At 38.5% G+C, this 20,980-nt stretch overlaps 1 protein-coding gene across 2 annotated transcripts in view; it reads right to left on the bottom strand.

Annotated features, from left to right (window-relative positions):
- Positions 1–20,980, bottom strand: part of FER (FER tyrosine kinase) — a 130,794-nt gene that overhangs the window by 70,201 nt on the left and 39,613 nt on the right. For both annotated transcript variants that reach the window (XM_048502984.1, XM_048502986.1), the window contains exons 11-12: positions 6,755–6,847; positions 3,668–3,871 (exon numbers count right to left, since the gene is read on the bottom strand). In XM_048502984.1, coding sequence (XP_048358941.1) covers positions 3,668–3,871; positions 6,755–6,847 — 297 coding nt within the window. The remainder of the gene's footprint in view (positions 1–3,667; positions 3,872–6,754; positions 6,848–20,980) is intronic.

Genomic DNA, 20,980 nt, shown 5'->3' with positions numbered 1-20,980 from the left:
GAAATATTTTGCCATTTTTAAGACAAACTGCTATAGAATGAATGCACAGTGTAGATAGTTAAAACTCAAAACAGTTTTAATATGTCAATATTTATTGAGTAAAAATTATTTAACTCAATTATTTCCATGCCAAAACAAAGATTGGTAGAAATAATTTAACTTGCCTCAACTTGTTAAAAAGTGAAGTTTCAAGAGATTACATTTGGGGGTATCTAAAGTATGTCTCAAATCACTATCAAATGTAACAAAAATGTGGAAAACATGTTCTTCATTTTGAAATAAAAAACACTAAAGTTATTACAGCTTTTATCTCAGACAGTGCAGATCTCAATGATATACTTTTTAAAAACCACTTTTTCTTATGAAAAAATATCTGAATGTATATCTTTTCCAGTATTATTTCTAATATTCCAACAAGATATATTATTCAAACATGTTCATATGTGAAGTTTAGTAAACTGGAAATATAATTTAAAAAAAGGATAGTTCTAACCAGAGCAACTGGGTAGAAAAACTAGGGAGATATTAAATATTTCAGCTGTTTTGGACAGTACACACTGATGTATCACAAGGAACTAGAAGATCAAAGTAAATACCAAGGGTTCTCATTGCCAAATTTCAAATAAAAACTTGGAGGATGTGTCTCATGACTGTTTTCAGAAGTCTTTTTCATGCATATTATATAAAATAGGTTGGATCCAGATCTATATAAATATATTTATAAAGAGATATACTGGGGAATGGATACATTAAAGTACGTGAGGAGCTTTCCATTGAAGGAATGATCTCACATGCACCTATGGAAGTATTGTCCCCTTTGGCTATTGTGGGAAAGCTAAGTGATAACATTTTGAATAGTAGTTCAAATTCTTTGACTAACAATTTTTTTTCAGAATTGCCAAGCACAATAAAAAGTTCCACTACTTTATTCTGTAATCCAAAAGGACCACCTGTGATAAAGATATTGTTATTCTACAGCAGGGGTCTTCAAACTATGGCCCTCCAGAAGTTCATGGACTACAATTCCCATCAACCCCTGCCAGCATGGCAAGTGGTAGGGCTCATGGGAATTGTAGTCTATGAACATCTGGAGGGCCATAGTTTGAAGACTCCTGTTCTACAGATTCAGCTGATGAAGTGCAGTATCTCATCTAGGTTCATACTGTCAACAATCCCTCCTACTTTGCCAACAATTAATGCAATGAAGGAATGAAACATTTTACCTTTGTAAGTGTTGATGAAAATCATTAGATTGGTCAAAACTATTAACATCTGCCTCTTCAATATTTGCAAAACTAAAACTAGGTCATCTAGTTACCAGTTCTTTACATGCAGTATATCCCAAGATCTGTACCCCATCTTACTCCTCTTAAGTTTAGAAGAATATTCTTCAGGTAAGATGGGATGGGGTACAAAGATGAAATAGATTTGGGGGCTGGGGTGAGGAAGCTAAACTTCCCTGGCTCCAACTTATTGTTCAAACACAATTATTCAATAATTCAGCAGCAATAAGACTTGTCTCACTTTGGAAGTAAGATTTCTAAGCTTTTGTAACTCATACTGAGTCAACACAGTATAGCTACCAGAAGCATCCCTAGTGGACAATGCTTTAGTCTTTAAAAACTGACAAAAGTTTAAATTTCAGGAAATTTAGCCATAAATTATGCTACATAATATATGGATGAATGCAGTGTTTGCCAGAATATGCAAGAAAAATGGCCTAGCCTACATATAGAGAGTTGTTGATTTTTCAAGAGAATAAATGTGAAACTTAAACCTATGAATGGTTTAAAAGATATAATTGAAAATTGGTTTTATTATAAACATATCATTATAAACATATTATTATAAACATTTAAAGATGATAAAAAAGCTGGTTTTAATCCACAAATGACAGATTTTGAATGTAACCTATGTATAAATGATGACAAACTGATTATGAAAATGTATAAGATACTATGATAATGGGATACAGAAGATGAGGTAGTTAAATCTGTAATGATTAAATGGTTCAGAAATGTTAGCCATGATATTCTGATGGAACAGTGGGCGAGACTATTGAAAAAAGGGTTAAAATTTAAAGCATGTTACAATTTGAAGAAAATGGTTACAAAATGATGTATAAATAGTATTTAATGCCAAAAAAAATGGGAAAGCTGTATAAAAGTGTGTCAAATAGGTGCTGGAAGTTCAACAGCAAGAGGGATCTTGTTCATATGTGGTGGGATATAATACTCAAGGAACTGCGAAAAAAAATTGAAAATAACAATTGTGAAAAAACCTGAGGGCTTTCTATTGGGAATAATGGGTGAAGACTTTCCCAAGCAATATAGAACTCTGTTTATGTATATGACAACTGCAGCAAGGACTTTATTTGCCCAAAAATGTAGAGATAAGATACCAACAAATGAGGACTGGATTCTGAAAGTTACAGAATATGCAGGAATGGCAAAATTATTAAGCATTACTAAGAGGTAACAGGTTAGACGATTATTCACAAAACTGGAAACCCTTTTCAGAATACCTTTTGACAAACTATGCAAATAGAGAAGTAGCATCAGGGTTTGAAATCTAAAGACAGTATATTGTAATTACCAGAAGACATTTAAGAAAGAATTACCGAAACAACGTGTTAATTGTATGCATTGAAGTTAGAGTTAATCCGTAGTCAAAGATGAGATAGCTGGAAGTTACCTTATGATGTGTTTGGTTTGGTTTTGGGTTGTGTTTGTTTTTTCTTTTTGTACGTTTTGTGTTGTCTTAGGGTCTGGAAAGTCTTAGTAGAAAGGGATCTGGGAGTTTTAGTAGACCACAAACTGAACATCAGTCAGCAGTGTGATATGGCAGCCAAGAAAGCCAATGCAATTCTGGGAATAATCAATAAGAGTATAGTGTCTAGATCAGGGGTAGGGAACCTGCGGCTCTCCAGATGTTCAGGAACTACAATTCCCATCAGCCCCTTTCAGCATGGCCAATTGGCCATGCTGAAAGAGAGCTGATGCTCCCTGGCCCTGGGCTCTAGATCCTGAGGGAAGTAATTTTACCACTCTACTCTGCATTGGACAGACCTCACCTAGAGTATCGTGTTCAGTTCTGGGCACCGCAATTTAAGAAGGATATTGACAAGCTGGAACAGGTCCAGAGGAGGGCAACCAAAATGACAAAAGATCTGGAATCCATGCCCTTTGAAGAGAGACTTAAGGAGCTGGGGATGTTTAGTCTGGAGAAGGAAAAGTTAAGGGGGGACATGATAGCTATGTTTAAATATTTGAAGGGATGTCATGTTGAAGAGAGAGCAAGCTTGTTTTCTGCTGCCTCAGAGACTAAAGCATGGAGTAATAGATTCAAGGTGCAGGAAAAGAGATTCCACCTAAACATTAGGAAGAACCTTCTGACTGTCAGGGCTGTTTGACAGTGAAATTCACTGCCTCGGAGAGTGGTGGAGATCTTTGGAGATTTTTAAACAGAGGCTGAATGAACATGTCAGCAGTGCTTTGATTGTGTGTTCCTGCATGGCAGGGGGTTGGACAATGGCCATTGTGGTCTCTTCCAACTCTATTATTCTATGATTTTATGTGAAAAAATTAAAAAAAATATTATTAAAATATTATATAGTTGCATGCAAATTAGATACCCTTCTTAAAAGTCAGCATAATATCAAACCCACATCAGCATACTGTATGATGAAGTGTCTCCGTTGTCCATCCGAGTATACAGAAAGGACATATTCCCCAGGCTTCCCATGGCTCTCTCGTACCAAGAAGTCTCCTTGCTGTTTTAATAGCTCTTGAGATTCTATTCTTGGAATTGCACCATGATACCAATCTTGCTCTGCCAATGGTCTTTCGGTGGCTGATATTACATCAAAGAACTTGGGGAAGATATGAAAGTTAGTGAACACAAGTTTAAGTGTTTAATTTTAAGTGAGTACAGATTAACTATTATACATTTTTCTCAACACTATACTCAGCAAACTGAAGTGAACATAACGAACTAACCATAAAGCTAGGCAATTGTATTGTTCTTGAATACTTAAAGAGGAACAAGCAGAGTCATGCATTAGAAAAAACTGAGAAAGAGGAAGTGACAGGCTTTGGGACAAACTATATTCTGTTTTTAAAAGTTTGACTAATGATGTTTAAATGCAGATATATTTTATAAAAGTATTTAATTTTTTCAGAATGATCAATACTATTTGCATATAGTATTTAAAAACCAGCAGAGGAAAGAACTGTTAAGCATTCTTTTAGCTAAATAAGATTGTCACATTCAAAAAATTCAAAAATCAAAATGATTAGAGGGAAAAATGAATTATGAAACATTACCCATAGAATAAGCAAGAGGTTTAAATAGAACAGCATGCCTGAGGTTGCCAAAGCCTATGAGAGAATGAATAGTGTGCAGAAGCTTAAATATGCTGTTGTGAAACAACTTTTTAAAAAGTCACCTTGTAAAGAACTAGTGGTTTGCATAATTTGCAGCTTCCATCAAAGATTTTATTGCTGGACATAGTGATCAAGCATGAAGTAGTCATGTAACCACAGGTTTTTGGATGAAACATTATCTGGATACTTATGAATCTGGCTCCTGGTCAGGGTTTGTAGTAACATCTACATGCAGAAAACATTTGCATGCTGCCTGGGGCTATCCAGGTCAGGGTCATATGGGAATAGGCAGTCCTTAGTATGCCCTAAGACAGTGGTTCTCAACCTTCCTAATTCCGTGACCCTTTAATACAGTTCTTCATGTTGTGGTGACCCCCAACCAATATGTGTGTTTTCCGATGGTCTTAGGCGACCCCTGTGAAAGGGTCATTCGACCCTCAAAGGGGTCACGACCCACAGGTTGAGAACCACTGGCCTAAGACTTATAGGGCTTTATAGCTCAGTACCAACAACCTGAATGAGATCTAAAGACAAGCTGTGACCCAGTGTAGATAAAACAAGACTGGAGTGATATGTTCCCTATGATCCACTCCAGTCAACATTCTATAGCCTTGGTTGCTTACATGCACAGCCTGTACCAGGAGATGGACAATGGAGTGCAACCCTACTGATTCTCATGGATTTTAGCGACATTTGTTATCATTGACTCTGATATCCTTTCAGGTCAGAGTTCAGAAGGTGGTTCTAGGGGACTGCTGTTCTGGGAGCATGACAGTTGGCACATGAGGGCAATTTGTTCGAGGGAGAGTCAGGCATGCCACTGCTACAGCAAGGATGGTATAATGAGGCTCTGGCTGTGCACCATGCTGGATTTGATAGCCCTTGAAGACCTGAGCATCCAGCATAAATTTCAGTCACTCCAGGGGGCATATCCCAGCATCTCCAATAAGACTTTCATTGAGCAGTGCATGGATACCTGCAATATGCACTAATCCAAAATGAATCCTTTGGTTTCTAACATGCACTGCAATGAAACTGGGATGTCATTGGAAAGGGGTGGAGGAAGGATTTTGACTGCTGTGTGCCACACTTAATCCTCTCCTCCACTGTCCTTGTTTGTTTTCAGCCATAGAATTGTTGCCAGCAGTGAGAGTTGCATTCACTACCTCTCCAATGGTGGTGCTTGGGGGCGGGGAGATAGGTTGAACTATTACAGTCTGCAAAAGTGGGGAGTGAGAGAGAATGATGGATGGTAGATGAAGAAAGAGAGACAAACTGTGTGTGGAGAGAGTGTTACCATAGAACTGGGAGAGAAGGACAGCTAAAGAGACAATCAGTGTCAGCAGTTGAGAGATTGACAAGTGTTTGGAGAGAGACTGACAAGTGTTTTGAGAGAGATATGAACTAGACAAGACAGATTTTCCTACAACCCCCCCCCCCATATCAGGTTTGCAGAAAAATTTGAAATATAAAAATAATGTATTAGATATTTTTTAAAAAACCCTCAGAAATTATAAAAAGAGCACTAGTAACTTTAAGAAACTGATGTTGTTCGTGGCTAGCCAAGCACAACAGTTTTGCCAATTTCAGGAGTGCAGGGGAAAGGACCCTTTCCAGACATGTTTTGGCCTTCGAAGGAAAACTCATTGTAGCTGGAACTGGTAGCAACCACTTGATACCACATGACTTGTGCGACTCAGCCCAGGATGTTTGCTACTGTTAAACAGTAGCCACTCTACAGAAGCTGGTCTGGTACAGAGGTTACAGCTTCAGACTGGAGTCTGGGAAACCCAGGCTCAAACCATCATTTTGCCACTTCATGGCCTTGTGCCAATCACATACTTGCAGACTAATCTGCCTCACTGGGTTATTATGAGTAACAGAAAGGAAGAAAGGAGAATGATGTACACTGATTCAGTTCCCACTATAGAAAAAGTGAGAGTAAATATTAGTAAAAATGAAGTAAATATTAATATAGCAGAAGATAGAATGCAGATAAAAGGTACGTTAGTAAATGGCTAAGAAGGAAAGAATGAGGCAGAGAAAGGAGAGAATACAGGGGCTGCCAAGAGGAGGGAAAGAAGAAATAGTTCAGGTACAGCAAAAGTGAGGTACCCCAAAAGCCTTTCTGGCTTCCCTACCATGCAAGTGGACCTCACCCAGTGGCCAGAACCATACAGCATGCAATACAGTAGGTAACAAATGTGTAAGTAACAAATCAGAATGCTCTGCATACCTTACCATTCCAAACATTACCTATTCTACTAATCGTTTATTGCAACTACCAAAAAGTTTTGCACAAATTATAGTGGAAGAATGCATCTTAACTTTAGAGAGTACAGAATAATACAATAACTGTATGCACTTACCGATGAAGTGCCTATCATAGACTTTGGAGATCTTATCATTCCAGCAATGGAATGCCGAATTGTATCAAACCTGGAAACTTTATCTTTCTTATCCTAGGAAACAAGTGAAAAAGACTATCAGAAACCAAGTCAGCCAATCTTTGCAAATTAAGTACTTAAAGTATGTGGAGTTTTATCAAAAGTAGGAGGTGAAATTAATAATTCCACTACAGTATCTTTAATTTAATTGCATATACAAACTTTACTTTTAGCTTGAAACTGTAGTTTTTGGATCATTTAAAGGCATGATGAATGGCAACTGGGCAACATACAGTAGTGAAATCAATTCAGTAGTTTGATTTTAGGCCTTCAGGACTATTCTCACCCAGAATGCTCAATTTAAAGGAATATATGGCAGTGAGCTAGACAAAGGTTTCATGGACGTTCCAACTTATTTAATTTCAACACCCCTTGAAATGCTTCACGGAGGATTTGTTCCATATTTGCTCACCATCAGAAGATATAACCAAAGAGAAGGTTACCTCTGAAGAGTTCATATGTACGGAACTCCTCTGGAGGACAATGCTTACTTAGATGTAACTGGGCAGTTTCCACAAGACTTGCAAAAATATATGTAGTTCCATAAACCAATAGAATAGCATGGATTTAGATTATTAATTTTGTGTTGTAAATCCAACTATCTCACTGTTATTACAAAATACAACTAAAGACAGACATTATATCAGATAACTACCTCAACAAAGCCTATTCCCACTTTAAATGAGCAGCTGCCAAATGGAGTAGAGCTCAGACTAGCTGAGGGGTTAAATGTGTGTTTTCCTTCTCAATACAAGCTTTTCATGTATGCACAGACCCACAGAAGCCTATAAAAGCTGCCAACAGGAAAAGACAGAAACATCTGTGGAACAGAACGGATTATATGCTATCTGTTGCATAATTTTCCACACACCCGCCTTCACTTTGCCTTTCTTCTCCTACTGACAGGTGTAGTCATAACAGTACCACAATATAATAGTGCTTCTATATACAGTATTATACTTCTAAGATTTATATCTTGTTTCTTGGCCAACCAACTTCAATCTAACCCAAATACCTCCTTTGCATTCTGTTTTGCACTTGATAAAATGCTTGTTTTAGTCATTTAAAAAGAAAACTATCCAAGACACTTGCAGAATCATAGAGTTGGAAGGGGCCAGCCAGTTTTGATTTATTTTTGGTATTTTACAAAGAGCATTATTATCTTTTGCTAGCATTTATACTGTTTGGGGTGATGGGGTGGGCAGGCAATGGAATTGGCTGGCTTGGCCAACTGGTACCCAGGTCTACTGCCACTGTCTTAAATTGGTGCAGGTTACCACCCACTGAAAGCAGATCTAACCTCCAGAGTCTGAACACAAGGTCTATCACCCACTGAAAACAACGGCTCCAGATCTGTGGATAGCTGTCCCCCATTACCAGAAACAGATTCTTGAAATAGTATCAATGCAATGCCCCCAAGGATAATGGTCATTATGTCATTCCTGAAATACCAAATAAAATGGAAACCATCTTAACACTTCTAATAGCAGCTCTTCATCTTCTCATTACACAGCAGAGGAAATCACAACCATCTTCATTTTGCATTCTTAAGGATTTTTAAAATACAAAAGTACAAAAACCATTTTCCACGCTTATCAACAGAGGTATAAACAGGACACTGGCAGGAGAGGATTCAGGTGAACAGCTTAGGTGCTGAAGCCGCCAGTTGATGGCCATGCATACCAACGTTCTGATCTGTGAAACTGCAGTTTACCACCTTCTCCGATGCGGGAGGAGATGAGCGATGCAGGGATGCACTCCAAACATCATGGAATACAGCAATGCATTCCCACGAATTAACCCCCGTGGGAGATATCACCAGCCTCAATTCACTTAAGGATCTCACTGAATGCTTTTACAGGATATGGAAGGCAATGTGAGCTAAAAGCATATTCAAATAATATCTTCTCTGCTGTACTATTCAGCAAATGACCAGGATGATATTTAAGAGAAGCTCTAGTTGCAGAACAGTACAATACGCTGAATTTTATGTTGTAAAGGAACACAAACATTGTCAATGAGAACAAAAGAGAATAGAAACAATTTTAAATTCTACATCAAAATAATCTTGAGACAATTATAGAACTCAGCAGTTAATATCTATTCCAAACTGCACCAACAGTGTTCAAATAAAACATCTCAAGTCTACACAACACAGCATATCAATTTTAAATTACTATCTGTCCAACAAGAAAAAGGCTGCTCGGACTCCACTGGCAAGTCAATTTTATATCAATGGATTAAATGGCTACTTTAAAAACCGTTCACTGCATTACCATGGATACGGTGCCTAATTTTGCCTCTAGGTCTGCCAGGACTTGGGATGATCAGCTCATTTCATGCACCTCAAGTAATGACAAGATAAAGGGTCTTCTTCAGCTAAATGAGTCCTAGGGATTAGCATCAGCTAAATGACTGTTTCTCATATCACTGAGGGGGCAAGGGATGAGAAATAATCTGTGCATCCTAATTAGGCATCCTAAAAATGCATTTAAGTAATGCACTGATTTTATACTAACATTTTCTCCCCAAGGACGATATTTCCTAAAATCCAGAATAACTATCTGCCTACAATAAGGCGCATCACCTTTCCAAAAGCATTTTTCCACAAAATGTTAAAATATATACATCATTAGATTCAACTGCTTCAGTATCTTCACACAGTAAACAGGGATGATGTTAACAAAACAAAGATTACAAAGACAATTAGTTCTTTCAAAGATCTATTGCAAGAGCTGACTTGACAAGGGGAGAGGATTGCATTATTATAACTGTGTCCAGCAGATTTCTTGATAGACCAGAACTTGAGACCCAGAGGTAAAAGGTGTGGTGCTACTGATATATTTTATTAAGATTTGATCTCCATTACCAGAAACCCTGTTCAGCAGTCTATAGATTATAAGATTCTGTACCTGGTACTGAGATCAAGTCAAATTACCCTTGTATATCAGCCACCCTGTTGATTCTCTGCTCCCTTATCTCAAATAATCAAAATAGCTACCCCAGCTTTATTGTTCTAGACTAGAGAATGTCAACATTCACACTGTTATTTAATATCTGGTCCTTTTTTATCCAATATCTGGTTCTAGCTAGCAATCTCCTTGATTTGGTGTCCTGTGACTTACCTATAAAGTGGAACAATCTACCTTTGCCTGCAAAAATCTATGTAGCTTGGAATTTGAAGCATGTTGCAAGTCTAATTTTAAGAAATTACTTAATATAAAAAGAAACATTAATTCCTCTGGCACCTTAGGAATCTCATTCCAACCCATACCTACAGATATAGCTTGCATAGGATATTTCTTCACATATGTAGCTCTTACACTGAGTCAGACCGCAGTGTCAAATCACAAAAGCATTGATGAAACAAAAATGCTTCCCAAACAAATGCCTCTGTAGAACCCTCTGGTGGGGAGCTTTCAGGAGGAAGCGTGCCCCTGACCCTGGCAAACTGCTACAAAAGTGTATTTACTAGCACTTTAGAAATAGCAACTTGTGTTTTACTGCAAATGTACTTCAACCTTTACCTTCAACACTGACAACTTCTCTTCTGAACCCATGCTTCTGGCTCTATTGCTCGGCAAGGTAAGCCCTCCTAATCTAACATCTACCTGGCAATGTGTTTCACCATCTCCTTTTATAACCTGGGCTTATGACTTTTTGCCAGTTCCTAAGGACAACTGATGGTGTAAGTCTCTCATACTCTCTAGCTGTCAGGATGGCATTGTTGTAAGGGGGAACTGTTCAGGAGTGACTTTCACTTTTGCAGATGCACCGCTATCTACTAACTCTGGCCTTGGAGTTCTGCTGCTGGGACGGGCCTCCAGGCTGGACTTTTCTAGCTCCTTCTGTTCACTTGTGGGGGTGAGAATCTTTCACTCATATTATCAACTGCCTGGTGCCTTTTCCACCAGAACTGTTGTCTTCTGTTTCTTTCATGTCTGCAAAAAAATCCTTGGAAACTTACAAGTGGTTTGTTGTCTGATCTGGAAACTGACACTAACTACGAATACAAACTTGGTACTTCCAAAGAGTATTCCCACACAACTACATGGAAATACAGCTGGAAGTCTTTGCACACTTTTAAAATAATTCAGAAAAATATCAGTACTTGCATGCAACTCTATCGAACCATCTTGGCTTCTGTGCCATTTGTTAGTCTATCAGGAAAACCTGTTGTCTACTGTATTAAACTCTTGGGGGGTTTAAAAAGCCAGTGTCTTTTAAATTTGAAACATTATCCAATACTATGTGTGAACAGTTATAATATGAAGAGGTGCAAAAAGCAAGTACATCCCCTGAAAATAGGACATAGTAGAGGTTTTGCTGAAGTGCGAAATATAAGGCATCCCCCAAAAGTAAGACGTAGCAAAGTTTTTGTTTGGAAGCATGCCCGATGAACAGAACACAGAAAAATAAGGCATCCCCTGAAAATAAGACATAGCGCATCTTTGGGAACAAAAATTAATATAAGACACTGTCTTATTTTCAGGGAAACACGGTACAATTATTTTCTTTTGTAGTCTGCACTGTTTATCGTGTATCAATTACTATGTAATATAAATTTTGTTTATATTGTTGCTTTTCATGAGGAAGACTTTTAAATTCAGGATCATCTGCTTCATAGCACAAAAGGGAGGCGCCTTCAGCAGGCTGTTTCTCCAGAAGTGTCTCAAAATTCACATTCACTGTTTTTCACCTGCCTAATCTGGCATGATTGTGAAATGTTCACATCCAAATTGAAGGACATTTTGCAGCAGCCAGAGTTTTCAGAGCAGACTGCAGCCCATGATGGTTTCAAGCCACTGCTGTTCTAGCAAATTTTTGTGCATTTTGGAAACAGATGAATGGAATTTATGTTCTACTAGCCTTTAAGCTTGTTCAAGACTAGCGCACAACCGAGTTTTGGTTAGCTTAGTGGATGTTTTGCACTGCACAGGATTTTTATCAGTGTTATTGGGGTCTGTATTTCAGATACCTTGTGGTAGTTATGTATTGTTTGTAGTTTTGGACACATATTATACTTGCAACAAAACTTCATTTGAAAGTAGACAGTAAGCATGAGCAATACTGAAAGAATTCGGTAAAATTCAGATTTGGCTTTGTTTGACTTTAAAATTGTTGTTAAAGTTTAAAAAACCAGGTACCTAATTCAATAAACACGAATATTTTTGGATTTTCTGAAAAAATCTGAAAAAATTGGGTGGATTTTATTTTTTAGGTATTTTTGTGTTTTTATGGTTTTTACCTGTAGGGGGCACATTTTAAGCTAGCAGTACCAAACTTGCAGGGTATCTTCAGGAGACTCTCTGGATGATATCAACCAGGTTTGGTGAAGTTTGGGTCAGGGGGTCCAATTTTATGGACCCCTGAAAGGGGTGCCCCCTTCTCTCGTTTCCCCCTTCTCTCGTTTCCAATAGGAGATGGGGGACCTCTTTGAGGGTCTATAAAATTGCACCCCCTGAACCAAAGTTCACTAAACCTGGATGGCATCATCAAGAGTCTTTCCTGAAGACACCCTGCAAGTTTTGTGCTGTTATTTCAAAAAAATGCACCCCTGCCAGGCACCCCAAGAAATTTCCCCAGATTCCCTTCTGAACTGGCCTGGCTCCATTGCAGCCAATGGGACATTTCTGGGTGTGTGCACGCAGGCTGCACATTTTTTAAGGTAGAGGCACCAAACTTGTAGGGCGGCTTCAGGAGACCTTCCTGGTAAGAGCACCTGGGTTTGGTGAACTTTGCTTCAGGGGGCAGTGGGAGATGAACCCTACCCCTTTGAGGGTCCAGAAAATTGGACCTGTTCTTGGATCATTAATGGAGGAAAGGAGAACAATATAAGACACTCTGGGTCCCCATCATGGTAAACAGTGAGATGCAAAGAGTGAGTAAACAAAGAATGGTCTTTTATGCCCTTTACTTTTTGTAATTAGCACAAATATCAAAATTGTCTATTATTTGTTATGTTCTAATACAGTTAATACTTGATCAAGCATGTAACATCTTCCTATTTTTCTAGTAATTTGAGGTGGGGGGAGGCACTGCAAGTGACTGCGTACTTTGTTGACTTTTTATTCAAATCAGCCAATTCTGCAAAGGCAGTCCAAAAATGCACTATAATTTATGAGAAACCCATGCATGGTGAAGTCCACCATAAGTATCACCATAAAACTGTTTTTAATGCTACCTCGAAGGAAATAGATTTGATATATTCTTACTTGCTTAGAAAGCCAGGATATTTGAGCAGTCCTACAGTACTTACAAATGCTTCCAGCAAAAACTCATTGAATTGCACACATGCCAGAGCATGTAAAAAAATAAGAGTTAGCACAGCAAATGTAACAGACATATATTATAAACATTCTGCATTATGATTCTGTTTTCCAACACAGCAACTCCTGAAAAAAATTCTCTCAAGTAAACATCTATTAATACTAAAATGTACAAAAGTTTATTACATTTCTCCCCTGCAGTCTTTATGAAAGCTACAGAATCCTGATACTCAGGAATTCACTGAGCCATAATTAATAGGTTTCTGTACATAATTAGCATTGTCTCTCTTCTTGCCTCTTATGATTTGCACTTTTACAGCTCCCAGACCATCACTTCTCCAGTCATAGCCAATGGCTGTTTTTCTTCTTCATATACTGTGGATACCCTTTTATTACCATACCGCCCTAGTATTGGGGGGGGGGGGGAGGGGGAGTGCTTATTCACCTGCCAGCCTAAAGGGTGATGCTGGTGTTGCAGAGATGGGGAGCCCATTGTCTGGCAATAGCCAGGTCTGCTCACAAGAAACTTCCGGGAATTGTTTTTCTGTTCTCAAGCTCTCAGCTTGCTAGCTATAGTAGCACAATTTCAGCCCCACAGCCAAGGAAGAATGTGTCCTAAACACAATACAGTAGCCCTGCTGAATGGATACTCATTTCCAGCCACAAGAAGACTTCTACTGTCGTTACCTCCCCTGATTATCTTAACTCAGATACACCCTTCTGTAACTAATTTATTCTGACCACCTTACAATGCACTCTATTTTTTTCAAAAAAACAACCCTAACCCTGATACCTCCCAGAAGTTGTCCCAGAAGTAGTTCTTCACCCTATGAATATCCTACCACCCGAAGGACCAATTGCTCAGTGCAAAATAGGAAGATGTTACATTGACACCTTTCTGTTTTTGTCGCTCTGTCCAACCGTTGCCCCCTGGAACTAAACGCTGGCCGTTTGGCTCTGAACCTTGGATCTTCTTCATGTTGCTATCAGGTTGCATTACCCATATATCCCATACCTCTTTCTATTCCAAATCTATTTTCTAACCTATCTATATCTTAGAAACTCTTGTGTGTGCATGTTTGATTCATTGAACCAAATTACTGTAAACCCTTTCCCCTACAATAAAGATTACCAATTTGGACTATATTCCTCTCAGTAGATTTTCTTCCGAGCGCTGATCTTGTATACACTGGTATTAAAGATTCCTTACCCAGCCTCTCGCAACATTAATAGCAGCTCTGTTCTAAGCTAATATTCTTGAGAGATTGTGTCTCTACTTTGGATAACATTTTCATGTGCTTCAGATTTTCTTAACTGTTCAGTACATAAAGGTTCAATAGTACTACAAATACAAGTCTGGACATAGCCAGCAACTGGAAAAGAGGCAATGTCTGAGAACCACAATAGAACCAGACAGTCAACTGGTGTTCAAGGTTATTTATCTGGCCTAAAAATGCAACTCGATTGCATCTTGTAAACTTAAAAATACATAGTGCTATCTGTATATAATTTTTACAATCTCAATTAGCAGATGCTGGCATTGGTCAAGAGATAAGGCTAATTTTATCATACGTGACAGTTATGTAATTGTGTGAAAACTTATTGGGAAATGATGGAAAATAACTGAAGTTCTGAAAACTGATCTACAACTGGTACCTGAGGGGTTTTTATTATTATGCAAAGGGAGTTTTATCCACTGTCTCATGAAATACACTTAAATTTATTAAAAACTGCAAGAATGAGTTAGTCCATAGAAATCAAGTCTTGTTCTAATTAAGATAGCTTGGTTAAAGAAGAAATGGGTGATAGTTAAAACTGGTAAGACTGCATTAAAAATTAGAGAGGAAATTAAGTGGTGGAATATTTATCAGATTCTTATGTTATCCTAAGTAGAAAATGACATTCGTAATGAAGGAATGTGTAATATGAGTGTGGAATATAAGTGGATTAAGAAAGTAACTGATAATGAATATCTCTCTCTACATATAAATTAGCGTATTTATAATAAATATAAAATTACTACTTTTCCCCAACATAAATCACCTCAGTATGCCAAGTTAATGCAGCCCTAAAATAATCCCAACATTTATGTGATAATACAAAATTAAAGGTTATTTTTAGATGGCAAGTTGCAACAAAAGAAGCCATGCACTGAAATATCCCTACGGTTAAATCAGAAGAGATGCAAACCAATAATTAGTTAATAGTTAATGAAAACAAGTGATTAGCTTCTGGGGGCTGATTTATTTTCTTTTGGTTAAGAGTTTGGGAACAAGTTGGTCCAAGGTCCTCAAGACTGGCACAAGATGTCTCTATCTTTCTTCCCAAAAGAAGCTCCTTGCATAAGTAAGGCCCTTATCAGAGAGTTCTTCCAGAAGTCATCATTTTTCTTTTAAGTCAACACAGGACTCAAACATGGATGCGCTTCAGCATGAGGATATCTATCTTGTGCCACTAAACAATAGAGGATGACATTATTAACAGTAGAATTGGTTTCACTAGAAAACAGAAAATACAGCAGTTTTCCAAGATTCAACATAATTTTTTGGAGAAGATGTAAATCACTTTCTCATGGTTCACCCATACAAATTAATCTCTTACCTTATCTTTTGTGAGTGGCTTCTCCTGTGACTGGAGAGGACATGCAAGGGCTTTAGGAGCTGCTGTAGTTTTAGAAGGAACAGTACATGATTTACAAGGAACTGAGATGGATTTAGAAGGAACTGAGATGGACTTAGAAGGAGCTGAACTCTGTTCATTGTTACATGAAGTACACATTTCACTCCCCATAACTGCAGGAAGTATCAGGCATTTGCAGCATTTTTGGTCCATGGTGGATTCCAATAAGGAACCAAAAATATACTTTGTCCAGTCCTAATACAAGAAATTAGCTAGCTATGTGGAATCTCAAAACAATTTTAAACAAAACATAGTACCTTCAGCATAACTGTGCCAAGATTGTTTCACTTGCCAAGTCTAAAACCCTACAACTATTGACACAGTAGCTGTTCAGATCAAGTCTGAATCCTTAAGATGGTTTACTAATCTCCTCAGCACTTGTTGCAATACAAGTTACCAATTATTTAATTCCATTCTGAATGATAAGCATTTGATAATATTTAAGGCACTGCTGAAATGTTCCCATTGTGCTAAGCAAACAAGCTAGTATTCAGCCAGTTGTTTTAACTTTCACTATTTGGCTCCCAGTTACTGGAGAGATAGAATGTCCAAGAAGCTGACAGTTTTCCTGTGTCTTACTTTGAATATGAGAATTCTGCAGCTGGAGCTGCTTAGAATATTGGCACACCTTCCCCTGTGATGAAACACATAGTGCCACAGAACACAGTGTGAAAACCATGCTGCTTTAATCAGCAAAGTCAAGGATTCCAAGACTTTATTACTGTCAGTACTGAACAATTTAAAAGTAACAACTGCTAAGATTTTGCTGAAAGACTGAAAAAAGACAGGTCACGGAAGACCATACAGGTAACAAACGAGCAACAAGAAGGTTTAAAATAATGTTTCAAATCACATGTTGGCCTAATACAGGCATAACAGTGGTTATTATACGTGAAAATAAATTTAAGTTAAAGATTGGTCAGAATGGTTCTGTTGAGAAATAGAAGATTGCTGAAATCAGAGAGACATGATATGAGATTCAGATGGCATGCCTCTTTACGGTATGACAAAGTTAATGTTAATAAGGATCTAAAAAATCATTTTATTAGACATGTCATTCTGAGAATATGGGACAAGTACAAACCTAGGTTGTATCAGAAAACACCATTATGGCTCCCATCACAAAAAGCCCTAATCAGATGAAAAATTATAGCTGAAAGTAGGCGGCTAACATATCATGACAAACTAAATGAAATCGAGACAAGCTTTAGTAGCAGAAGATCATATCTGTCATTAGTTTTTCTATGCACAATTATTGGAAAGATTCAAAGCAGATAAAAGATATCATGGTTTTGAAGACTCTAAGACTGAATTTAAAGTAAAACTATGTAATAACGATGATCATGTTATTGCCAGAATGCATAAGCTTCTGTTGAAATTTGAAATGGAGAAAGAATGAACAACTGTGTGATAAAATGGGCCAGTAACTTTGGGCATTATATACAAATGGATTAATCAGAGAGTATGTGGTTAAAGGATCTTAAATTTACCAGCCAATGCCAGCCTCAAAGAGAATTTCCAAAAAAATTATCTATCATTAATACTTATTAGAGAAATTCACAAAAATGTATAAAAATGTTTCAAGTGTATGTTAGAAATGTGAAAATCATGAAGGGTTTTGCCATTTATGGTAGACTTGAAATAAAGCTAAGACATTTGGATAGAAATACATTTAATAATTCAGAAGCTTTTAAAGACTTTAAAGACTGATAACTCCTGATGGATGTTTTGCTTGAACTGAGAAAAATAACCTAATGATTTGGGTATCTGAGGACTAGGAGAATAAGAAAATGCACATAACAGAGAAAAGAGTGAATCCTATTTGATTTACTAATAATAAAGCAGTAAATTTTTGATTGTGTTTCTATTTGGAGCAGAAGAAATCAGGAGCAAACCCTTCTCCCTTACAGTAGAGTTCTTTTTTGTTACTTTTAGTTGTTTCAGCGTAGGGCTTTAGAACAAAAGATCATTTTGGTAGTCTGATGAATGTATGCCAGAAAGATGGCTGGAGGAAGGCATCCTGTTGCTTGCCCTTCATTTCTCAGTGACACCTAATGTCAACTACAGCATTCTTATGGATTTTTCTGATTGGTTGGTACTGTTTTGTTTCTTGGAGAGTAGGTCACAAAGGGTGGTCCATGTTGCTCAACCATGCCCCACGACAATCCACTTTCTTATCTATATTGTTTAATGTCTATCAGAAGTTACTAGGGAAGATTGTGAGAGTTTGAATAGTACTGGCATACATTTCTGGAAGAGAACCGTACCCTATTTACTTATATATAAAAAATCTCTCATATACAAAGGTTTTATAGCCCCTCTTAAAAGTAAAGAATAGGATAGCCCATATCTCCAGCAGGAGCGCATTTTGAAGTAATGACAGAAAATCTTTGTGCTCATCCCAGATATGATGCTGCATCTCCCTAATTCAAGGGGACTCCTATGAAGTTGCTGGAAGGAACATTTGTTTCCCATAGGGGAAAAACTGCATCTGATTTTTTGGGGGGGTGGGAAATAAAAGTTTTGAAAATGTATTTAGTAGCAGTGACTGACTGGATGTGAAGCAGTGTATTTAGTAGCAGTGACTGACCAGAATCAGTCAGTCTTGGAAGAGACTGTTTATCTGGACCCACTACAATCCAAACAAAGGCACATGTTTGTTACCTGACTGGTCACTCTAATGGATGACCTGCACTGGGAGAAAAAAATGGGAGAGTGAATACCTGTTGATTCTTTTGGACCTGTCAGCAGCTTTTCACACCACTGACCATGGTATGTTTCTGGAGAGGGTGGTGGAGTTGTGGGTGCTGTGTTTTGATTATTTCATTCTTCCTCGGCTAACCAATTCCAGAAGATGGTGCTGGAAAACTACTAGGGAACTGTACTGAAAGATCTTTTGTTTTCAGTCATAGTTTGAAATGCTGATTCTAAACTATCAGGTCCTAACTAGCCTCAGAACATGAAATATCTCCTCCCGCACAGTCCAGCTATACTCAAAACCAGCACATTTTATGAGTAGACAAAGAGTAATGTCATTGATAAATATTTGTTCTCAGAACATGTGCATTAAATCAAGATTCTTCTTTAAATCATCCCATTTTAGCTAGGAGTGAGCTCCACCTACTGGCATATTGGCCCAAATATTATGCATCTTCAAAATTCTTTTGGCTAGATTTGAAGTTTTACTTTGTGCCAGTTAGATTAATGTGGTGATATTTTAAATTAATTTAAATTCACACACCATAGAAGTATAAACACCTTAAACTATTGTCAGGTTTTAGGAGGCTCCTGACATAACATAAAAAGAATAACCTTTCCACAATTTGGAAAGGGCATAGAAATAGAGAATACAAGAAAATGCTTCATGCTATTCTTGCACAAATGGTTGGATACCAGTCACTGAAATCTGTACGGACATAAGCTTATTCAGGTCTGCTAAATGTAAGGTGGTATACACTAGAAAAAAAATCCTACCTTCCAAAATATGCAGAGATTAACATCAAATATTTTGGAGTTGTACTGGATAGCTTGAGGAAAATATTGGCTCAGTGTGCAAAAAAGGCAAACTCCATGATGGGAATTATTAGGAAAGCAATTGAAAATTGAAAAAAAAATGCCAATATTGTAATACCCTTGCACAGATCTATGGGACAACCTTATTTGGAATACTGTGTGCAGTTTTGTTGCTTTATCTCAAAAAGGAGTTGCAGAGCTGGAGAAAGTCAGAAAAAAGGAACCAAGATGATTAAGGTGATGGAGCACTTACCCTATGAAAAAGATGGGGATAACCTTCACCATCCTCTACCTTGTAGCTCACTGCCTATTCTTCAAGACATCTGGAAGATTATATACAAAAACTCTGCAAATTATCCAGTGAATTTTTTGAATACTCTCAGGAGCACACCTGGGGGGGGGGGTATGTACTCATCCAATGGAGCCATGTTCCTCTCAACAACTTTCCAGACCATGTCAACTGGCAACCCAGATGTCATGCATTGCCTCTGACCATCTCAAGATGAGCCTGTTCCAGGGATGTAGGTATAGATTTTTTATGGAGGGGGTTCAGGGGGTAGGGCTAGGCCCCCACCTGCTGCTGGGGGTGCGGCCACGCCTCCCCCGCCCGTGGCCTCAGTGGTTATAAAGGCTGCTCTCCCAGGCCAGGGATGGCAGACTCCTCTGTCCCGCCCTCCCCCGCCCCCCCCCACCAGCTGGGCTCCCAGCCAGCAGCCCCTTTTGCCCTCCCCTCTGGGCAGAGGCATAGCTAGGGAAAATGGAGCCCGGTGCAAAATCTGAGTTTTGCACACACACACCCATGGGCAGCAGCAGTTATGCTGGAATCCACCCCAAACAGCATCACTTTCAATGGTGTTTAAACTTTAAAGAGAGAATCTGGGGTCCCCAGTTAAAACAACATTGAAAGTGATGCTGTTTTAGGGTGGATTCTCGCCCACCTGAAACAGCATCCTTTTCAATGTTTAAACTGGGGACCTCAGATTCTCCCTTTAAATCCATGCCAAAGGGGGTGGATTTAAAAGGAGAATCTGGGGAAATTTGGAGGGTGCCTGCTGTCACAAATGCAATTGTTCAGCTAGCAGCACCAAACTTTCAGGGTATCTTTAGGAGATTCTCCTAATGATATCATCCAGGTTTGGTGAAGTTTGGTTCAAGGGGGCCAACGTTATGGACCATCAAAGGTGTAGCCCCATCTTCTATTAGCTCCCATTGGAAACAATGAGGGATGGGGGCACCCCCTTTGAGAGTCGATAGCTTTGGACCCCCTGGACCAAACTTCACAAAACCTGGGTGGTATCAGTAAGAGACTATCCTGATGATACCTCCCAGGTTTGGTGAAGTTTGGTTCATGGGTCAATAACTTTGGACCCTCAAAGGTGTAGCCCCCATCTTCCATTAGCTTCCTTTGGAAACAATGGTGGATGGGGCACCCCCTTTGGGAGTCCATAACTTTGGACCCCCTTAACCAAACCTCACCAAACATAGGTAGTACCATCAGGAGAGTCTCCCAACAAATCCCTGAAATTTTGGTGTTGCTAGCCTAAAAAATGTGCCCCCTGCAGGCCAAAAACAAAAAAACACAAAAAACACAAACAGGGGGCGGAGCTTCGGACATGCAATGTGGGGGGGTTGAACCCGAGAACCCCTCCCTTACCTTCATCCTTGGCCTGTTCTCTCCTTCTGGAAA

This window comes from Sphaerodactylus townsendi, linkage group LG07 (assembly GCF_021028975.2).
Source record: "Sphaerodactylus townsendi isolate TG3544 linkage group LG07, MPM_Stown_v2.3, whole genome shotgun sequence".
In the NCBI taxonomy this organism is placed as follows: Eukaryota; Metazoa; Chordata; class Lepidosauria; order Squamata; family Sphaerodactylidae; genus Sphaerodactylus; species Sphaerodactylus townsendi.
This window is presented reverse-complemented; position numbering and strand designations above follow the sequence as displayed.